This window comes from Notolepis coatsorum (assembly GCF_963971535.1).
Source record: "Notolepis coatsorum genome assembly, chromosome: 16".
Taxonomy (NCBI): Eukaryota; Metazoa; Chordata; class Actinopteri; order Aulopiformes; family Paralepididae; genus Notolepis; species Notolepis coatsorum.
Genome location: NC_140180.1, coordinates 90,064,193 through 90,073,755, shown reverse-complemented (window position 1 = coordinate 90,073,755; position 9,563 = coordinate 90,064,193). Strand labels below are relative to the sequence as shown.

At 45.9% G+C, this 9,563-nt stretch overlaps 1 protein-coding gene across 1 annotated transcript in view; it reads right to left on the bottom strand.

Moving 5' to 3' along the window:
- Positions 1 to 564: 564 nt before the first annotated feature.
- The window catches only part of tgfbi (transforming growth factor, beta-induced), a 47,841-nt gene continuing 38,842 nt past the window's right edge, over positions 565 to 9,563 (bottom strand). Inside the window, exons 15-17 of the mRNA XM_084332221.1 lie at positions 4,331 to 4,386; positions 2,773 to 2,797; positions 565 to 1,863 (exon numbers count right to left, since the gene is read on the bottom strand). Coding sequence (XP_084188347.1) covers positions 1,805 to 1,863; positions 2,773 to 2,797; positions 4,331 to 4,386 — 140 coding nt within the window. The 3' untranslated portion in view covers positions 565 to 1,804. The remainder of the gene's footprint in view (positions 1,864 to 2,772; positions 2,798 to 4,330; positions 4,387 to 9,563) is intronic.

The window sequence follows — 9,563 nt, the reverse complement described above, 5'->3', positions numbered from 1 at the left end:
GTGTGAGTGGTTTTCTATCCCAGGGGGTTGTTTCTCAGGACGCTGTAACTCAGAGACGGTCCCGACCAACCTTCACCACATTCTTTCCACAACCATTCCCCCTGTACCTCTCCAGAGAAAACACACAATAAAAGGAGCTTTTTACATAATAAGCTCCATCGTAAAAAAGAAAAAGAAAAAAGAAACTTCAAAGGTGTTTTAGAGTTAAAATTTTACTCATTTCGGGGTTGTGAAGGCTGCAGATATTGGTCTTGGACGGGGCCGTTATTGACATCACATGAATAAGATTACTGTTTAATATATCTGAAATTCGGCTCTCAAGGTATTACACACCGATAGGGTCATCCGGTCATATTTGGAGGGCTTGCTGGTTTCAGCGGGAGTCAGACCTCAGGAGCAATTCAAACAGAAGGTTTATATTGTGTGCACATATGATATAATAATAACACAATATGCCTATTGTAACGTGCCAGCGAACCCAACACCAGATTTTTCTTTTCTTTTTTTCTTTTAAAGCAAGCAACGTGGAGACACTTTCAATGAACCCACCTCAAACTCTGCGGCTACAAAATGACTGTTTTATTTCATTTTAGAAATGTATGCAGACATTGTTCTTTGGTTTCCACACACACACACAAAATATTGCTACAGTATGTTACAGTTGGAATGGATGTGTGTGTTCAAATATTGGAGCGCCTTTACAGGTTTATTGAAAAAAAAGACAAAAAGATTTAAACAAACAAACAAAATAAGTAAAACAAAAACAAACAAACAAACAAAGAAAATTAATCTGTGATAACAACATCCCCGGAGGTGAATTCGACCTCCGTTCTTCCATTTTTTCTGCATCTGAAAGGTTTTATTCACCTGCTCCAGCTCAAACCATGCAAACATGCTACATGATGAACATCAAAAACAAAGCACAGTATACGCTTCTCAAGAACACCTCACTTTGACAAGAGAAAAATGTAAGTTCCAAAAGTGAATAATTCAAAAGTTCACTAAAGCGCTATATTTGGTCATAGCTTGATTGTTCTTGTTTTTTTGGGGGGGGTTCTGATATGACAAAACACTGTTTCTGGTAAAGGTATATGAAAGCAATTGTACAACCACAACAATAACTATCTCATGTATCACCTAGTGCTGGCTTATTCAAGATGGCAGTCTTTGAGAAAATGACAATTGATCACCCTTTTGAGAGTTCAAGGTACAGGCGTAGCCATCATAGGGGCCTACTTTTTACTGCAAGCTTGCTGCATTATTGTTGTACTTGTTTGGATTCAAACGCGGTGGTTTCTATTCAGCTGAGAGAAAGACACACGTAATGGCCTGGCAATCCACCATGTGAAAAGGCACTGGTTTCTGAGCTACAATTGACTCACTTTTCTTCTGTAACATTCATTCTACATTTGTTTTGCTTGTGTAACGTTTAAAAAAAGGAGAATTCCCTACAGTGGTCACTGCAGCGTTAACCCTTTCACTACCACACTACAGACGGTTAACCCTTTCACTACCACACTACATACGGTTAACCGTCTGTAGTGCGGTAGTGAAAGGGTTAACCGTATGCAGTGTGGTAGTGAAAGGGTTAACCATTTGCCGTGTGGCAGTGAAAGGGTTAACCTTTTGTATTGTCACGGTGAAAGGGTTAACCTTTTGGTAGTGAAAGGGTTAACGCATGGATAGATGCAGGTCTTTGACGGCTGCCGCTGGAAGAACGCATTCCTCCAGCAAAAGGAATTATTCTTCGGATTGGTCTGTGAATTAAAGGTGGGAGATTCATCCAGGTTCTTCTTCTTTGGTTTTACTGGCGGGTCATCGTTCTACTGGAATGGCTCTTCATGACCTTCTGGAAGAGGTCCTCTGAAAAACAAACACAGACAGCGTGGTGAGTGGAACACCTCTGCCTGCGACCCAGAGCCTACAACGGAAATATCACACTAGTCACTACCAGGGGTGTAAAAAGTACCCAGAAATTATACTTAAGGGAAAGTATGGGTACCGTCTCAAAGTAAAAGTCAGAGTATCTGGCTAAAACCACACTAGAGTAAAAGTCAAAAAGTTTCTACAAACTTTTTTTCGGACTGTCTATTCTTCTGATAGCATGGTGTTTAATCAAAGATCCCCGCTTTCTAGTCTTGCACAAGGACTAATCAGCATGGGAATGGGCGGGTTAATTTTCCATTGATGGGGATTTGATTGGCTGTTTTTAAATAAAGTGCGGCCACAGGATTAATAACGTTAACGTTAGTTCGGCCAGAGAAACAAATATACTAATAAAATGTTTTGGACCTGCGTGATTTGTACTTTGTAGGCCTGCATTTTAAATGTAAGGAGTAAAAAGTATGTTTTTTTTCTCTGAAATGTAATTGAGTAAAAGTACAAGTATACAAACCTAATAATACTCGAGTAAAGTACAAATCCCCCAAAACAGCACTTAAGTATTGTAACGAAGTACAATTACTCAAGTACTTTACACCCCTGGTCACTACCCACTGCTATCAACCAGGGATACACTGATACCGGTATTGCATATCGGTATCAAGAGAATTTCCCCAATACTCAAATCTGATACCGACAAATGTATAACCTGCTAGAAATCGAAGCAAAAAAAAAAAAAAGACAAAAAAAAAAAAGTAATCAGTATGATCTTTTGGACACATTTGTCCAGTAGGATAGGCTGGGTTTAGTTAGTGTTTTTACATAGAAATATACGTATGTAAAAACATGTCATGTCACGTGAATGTCATGTTAAGGAAAGTAAAGACTCACCATTTCTGAAGCCCTGAGAGTTGGACTGTGGAAGAGAAGGAAGGACATGTTTAAAGAATAGCCACCAGATACATTTACATTTTGTCATTTAGCTGACGCTTTTATCCAAAGCTTTGACAACAAGACAGCAGGAAGGGTACAACTCTATCAGCTGAGTAACAATGTTCATCAAAGTGTTGAGTGCTACAGTGTAGGTTAGTATATTAGGACAAGTGCATGACAGTAAGGTTAGTTAGGGTTAGAGTTTTGTATTATTATTTTTTTAGATAATCATTGATGAAGTGCGTCTTTAGTCGACGGTGAAAGATTGGACGGGTTTCGGCTGTCCTAACTGTGGTGGGTATGATACAGTATGCACATGATCTAATGTAAGGTCTACTTTCACATTATTCCTCTGCTATATTAATCTCACGTGGCCAGACCTCCATTCCATCACGCTTCAGGTCTGGGGAACATTGAGCGCAAAGGTGGGTTAAAAAAAAAGACACAGTGGCCTGTTGTAATACTACTAATGTCCTGCTACAAACCAATGGGAGCGGAGCGTGCCACCGGCACTCAGGAAACTAACCAGAGTTGCCGTTTCTGGAGACGGACGTTTTTCAAACTCACAGCCTTGAGCGAGCGTGTAAATCCAGAGGCCTTAGCTCTTATAAAATGGCTGCCTCAGGATTTCCACTGTCTCGTTAACCCAGTTGTTTTGACGAGATGTTCCCCAGAACCTCCATGAAGCTTGGCGAAACAGAGGGTCTGGCTATTATATGGACTCGAAAAACATTTTCATTTCAAACTAAATCATTTCAACACTAGCTGAAGATTGAAAGATCTGAGTTGCAGGCTTGAACTTTGAAACTTTTATTATGTTATATATACGATTTATATATTATACAAAACCTTTTCCACAAAGTCTGTATGGTTCAGATGAATGGTCTAGCCTAAAAACTAGAATATTTATTTTGAAATGTAGTGGAGTAAAAGTCAGAAGTTTCCTCAAATGGAAATTCTCAAATACATCTGTACTTTGAGTACAGTACTCAAGTATATTAGTTGTTTTCTATCTCTGGTAACTGTAATTAGTTACTTTCCAACTCTGGTAACTCTAATGAGCTACTTCCCACCTCTGGTAACTCTAATAAGTTACTTTCCACCTCTGGTAACTCTAATTAGCTACTTTCCACCTCTGGTAATTGTGATTAGTTACTTTCCACCTCTGGTAACTCTAATTAGCTACTTTCCACCTCTGGTAACTCTAAGTAGCTACTTTCCACCTCTGGTAACTCTAATTAGCTACGTCCCACCTGTGGTAACTCTAATTAGCTACTTTCCACCTCTGGTAACTCTAATTAGCTACTTTCCACCTCTGGTAACTCTAATTAGCTACTTTCCACCTCTGGTAATTGTGATTAGTTACTTTCCACCTCTGGTAACTCTAATTAGCTACTTTCCAACTCTGGTAACTCTAATGAGCTACGTCCCACCTGTGGTAACTCTAATTAGCTACTTTCCACCTCTGGTAATTGTGATTTGTTACTTTCTGTGTTAATGCAATGGGGTTTCTTACCATTGATGAGACTGTTCTGGCAGGTCCGTCAGCCTGTTCCCTGTCCACCTTGGGAGCTGCAGGGGGGAGAGACAAAGATCAGTCTTAAATTGTGACCATCCCAACCTCGAAGGGGAATGCTACCCATTTTAAGAATTCACATGACGTTCCTCCTGTGTCTCAGGACAGTTCAGTCAGTATTTGTGAACACGCACCACTCTCTCCTGAAGCTAGAGAGAGCCCTACAATCGGTGATGTCACTGGGATGTAACATCTGGGGCTGCTCTAGCTCTAGGAGAGAGTGGTGCGTGTTCACAGATACTGGCTGAACTGTCCTGGGGCACAGGAGGAACGTATAGTGATTTCTTAAAATGGGTGGCATTCCCCTTTAAGAGTTTCTTACCCTCCACTCTAGTACTCAGTTCAGGCTGAGAAGAATAAAAAACCAATCGAACACTACTACCTCCTCTACCACCTCCATTACCACCTCCTCTACCACCTCCTCTACCACCTCCATTACCACCTCCTCTACCACCTCCTCTACCACCTCCTCTACCACCTCCATTACCACCTCCTCTACCACCTCCTCTACTACCTCCTCTACCACCTCCATTACCACCTCCTCTACCACCTCCTCTACTACCTCCTCTACCACCTCCTCTACCACCTCCTCTACCACCTCCTCTACCACCTCCATTACCACCTCCTCTACCACCTCCTCTACCACCTCCTCTACCACCTCCTCTACTACCTCCATTACCACCTCCATTACCACCTCCTCTACCACCTCCTCTACCACCTCCTCTACCACCTCCTCTACCACCTCCTCTACTACCTCCATTACTACCTCCTCTACCACCTCCTCTACCACCTCCTCTACCACCTCCTCTAGTACCTCCTCTACCACCTCCTCTACCACCTCCTCTACCACCTCCTCTACCACCTCCTCTACCACCTCCTCTACCACCTCCTCTACCACCTCCTCTACCACCTCCTCTACCACCTCCATTACCACCTCCTCTACCACCTCCTCTACCACCTCCTCTACCACCTCCTCTACCACCTCCTCTACCACCTCCTCTACTACCTCCTCTACCACCTCCTCTACCACCTCCTCTACCACCTCCTCTACTACCTCCTCTACCACCTCCTCTACCACCTCCATTACCACCTCCTCTACCACCTCCTCTACCACCTCCTCTACCACCTCCATTACCACCTCCTCTACCACCTCCTCTACCACCTCCATTACCACCTCCTCTACCACCTCCTCTACCACCTCCTCTACCACCTCCTCTACCACCTCCTCTACCACCTCCATTACCACTTCCTCTACCACCTCCTCTACCACCTCCTCTACCACCTCCTCTACCACCTCCATTACCACCTCCATTACCACCTCCTCTACCACCTCCTCTACCACCTCCTCTACCACCTCCTCTACTACCTCCTCTACCACCTCCATTACCACCTCCTCTACCACCTCCTCTACCACCTCCTCTACCACCTCCATTACCACCTCCTCTACCACCTCCTCTACCACCTCCTCTACCACCTCCTCTACTACCTCCTCTACCACCTCCATTACCACCTCCATTACCACCTCCTCTACCACCTCCTCTACCACCTCCTCTACCACCTCCTCTACCACCTCCTCTACCACCTCCATTACCACCTCCTCTACCACCTCCATTACCACCTCCTCTACCACCTCCTCTACCACCTCCTCTACCACCTCCTCTAGTACCTCCATTACCACCTCCTCTACCACCTCCTCTACCACCTCCATTACCACCTCCTCTACCACCCCCTCTACCACCTCCTCTACCACCTCCATTACCACCTCCTCTACCACCTCCTCTACCACCTCCTCTACCACCTCCTCTACCACCTCCTCTACCACCTCCATTACCACCTCCTCTACCACCTCCTCTACCACCTCCTCTACCACCTCCTCTACCACCTCCTCTACTACCACCTCCTCCACCACCTCCTCTACCACCTCCATTACCACCTCCTCTACCACCTCCATTACCACCTCCTCTAGTACCTCCTCTACCACCCCCCCTACCACCTCCTCTACCACCTCATCTACTACCTCCTCTACCACCTCCATTACCACCTCCATTACCACCTCCTCTACCACCTCCATTACCACCTCCTCTACCACCTCCTCTACCACCTCCATTACCACCTCCTCTACCACCCCCTCTACCACCTCATCTACCACCTCCATTACTACCTCCATTACCACCTCCTCTACCACCTCCTCTACCACCTCCTCTACCACCTCCTCTACCACCTCCTCTACCACCTCCATTACCACCTCCTCTACCACCTCCTCTACCACCTCCTCTACCACCTCCTCTACCACCTCCTCTACTACCACCTCCTCCACCACCTCCTCTACCACCTCCATTACCACCTCCTCTACCACCTCCTCTACCACCCCCCCTACCACCTCCTCTACCACCTCCCCTACTACCTCCTCTACTACCTCCATTACCACCTCCTCTACCACCTCATCTACTACCTCCTCTACCACCTCCATTACCACCTCCATTACCACCTCCATTACCACCTCCTCTACCACCTCCATTACCACCTCCTCTACCACCCCCTCTACCACCTCCATTACCACCTCATCTACCACCTCATCTACCACCTCCATTACCACCTCCTCTACCACCTCCATTACCACCTCCTCTACCACCCCCTCTACCACCTCATCTACCACCTCCATTACTACCTCCTCTACTACCTCCTCTACCACCTCCTCTACCACCTCCATTACCACCTCCTCTACCACCCCCTCTACCACCTCCATTACCACCTCCTCTACCACCCCCTCTACCACCTCATCTACCACCTCCATTACCACCTCCTCTACCACCTCCATTACCACCTCCTCTACCACCCCCTCTACCACCTCATCTACCACCTCCATTACCACCTCCTCTACCACCTCCATTACCACCTCCATTACCACCTCCTCTACCACCTCCATTACCACCTCCTCTACTACCTCCATTACCACCTCCTCTGCCACCCCCTCTACCACCTCCATTACCACCTCCTCTACCACCGCCTCTACCACCTCCATTACCACCTCCTCTACCACCTCCTCTACCACCCCCTCTACCACCTCCATTACCACCTCCTCTACCACCTCATCTACCACCTCCATTACCACCTCCTCTACCACCTCCATTACCACCTCCTCTACCACCCCCTCTACCACCTCATCTACCACCTCCATTACTACCTCCTCTACTACCTCCATTACCACCTCCTCTGCCACCCCCTCTACCACCTCCATTACCACCTCCTCTACCACCTCCATTACCACCTCCTCTACCACCTCCTCTACCACCCCCTCTACCACCTCCTCTACCACCGCCTCTACCACCTCCATTACTACCTCCTCTACCACCTCCTCTCAGCCATCAGGCCATAGGGACTGTAACTCAATGTAACTGCACAGGCAATCTAGACTTTATGGTTGCCTGTACATTTTATTGTCTTTCATGGTTTCCTGCAGGACATTTTCTCATCAAGGTGCTACTGGCTCTGTGTGTGTGTGTCTGTGTCTGTGTGTGTGTGTGTGTGCGTGTGTGTGTGTGTGTGTGTGTGTGTGTGTGTGTGCGTGCGTGCGTGCGTGTGTGTGTGTGTGTGTATGTATACTGTATCTGTGTGTGTGTGTGTGTATGTGTGTGTGTGTGTGTGTGGGGGGGGGGGGGGGGGTTGGGGGGGTGGTTAGGATTTTCTTAGACTGAAGAAATCCGTAGTCCATTAATAGTCATAGGATTTGTCAACAAATTGATTTGGTGGTTCAATCGACAAATCTGTACAATTTGAGTTTCCCACATGCAATAATACAGAGGGATCTCTTTAAATCTAGTGCTTACCGGAGAGGTGTTTTCCATTTTATTTCCTCATCCAGCTTGTAAAAGAAAATTCATAGAAATGTACCAACAAATTGTTTGACTTGCTTGACTAAGACAAAAAATCTAGGGACAAATTTGTTGACTAAGACCAAACCAACAAGTTACTTGACTAATTGAAAATATGACTTACTGAGGTGGCAGCCCTATTACATTTAAATTTAGTCATTTAGCTGAACGCTTGTATCCAAAACGACTTACAAGTTCTGTACGACAAGTCAGCAGGAAGGGTACAACTCTTACAGTAACAATGTTCATCAAACAGTGCTGAAACTTGTATGCTGCAGTGTTGAGTGCATAGTAGTAAAGACATATTAATATATTTAGTAGGAAGAATGCATGATAGAGGATAGTCAAAAGGTTATTTATATATATAAAAATATATATATTTCAGATATTTCAGCCCTAGTAGCCTACAGATGCTTTCATAGATTATATTTATAAATAGCGAAAATGTATAATAAACAATTGGAAGAGTTAATGTTCTCTAACGCTCCTTCCGGTAGGTTTTTGGGGGGTCTTCCTGAATCAAGACGCTGAGGTTCTTATGCGAAGCTGCCCCCCGCGCCTCGACCGCGCAGCAGCGTGGGAAGCCCTGCTTGTATCGAGTTGCACTGAGCACTGTTTCCTTTAAACAGACTACAAATCAATTGAACTCTGGGTTTCATAACAAAGGCTGGGCTGAATTATAGCGTGTGTGATCATAGTAGTAATTCCAATATCGTGGAATGAATACGGAGTTGAAACCATATGGCGCTCCTGCAACTGAAGCCGCTTCTCCGTGGGTTACTTCTGCTTCCGCGGGGTCCATACATACTTTTTTAATTTAAAAGAACGCTGTACTTTCCCCAAAGCTCTGTGTTTGGACTGCTTTGACAGCTGGTGGTAGTCATTCTGCGACAGAGAAGAGAAGGCTGAAGCGGAGTGCTGCGTGCTGGTGGGTTTCCAGACTTTCTCCACAGTTCTTCTTTCATTTTGAAGAACTAAAAATGATCCAAATCCCTTGTCGTCTCTCCAGACATGCGTAGCGCCGACGGCTGTCCTCGTCTCAACACGACTCTACCCTCGGCTGACCTCGTCTTAAACACAACTCTACGGGGGGGGGCAGGTGGCGCACGGAGATTACGTTCGTCACCAACACCGGGAGACACTAGGATTCGCCTGTTCGAATCCAGCTCCCGGCGTTGCTATCAGCTTGGCTGGCCTCTCACACTGATACAATTGGCTGTATCAGGGGGTGGGAAAGCTGAAGGGTGGGTCCTGGGCGTTGTGGACAGCGACCCCTACAGTTCGGTCGGGGCGCCTGCTCA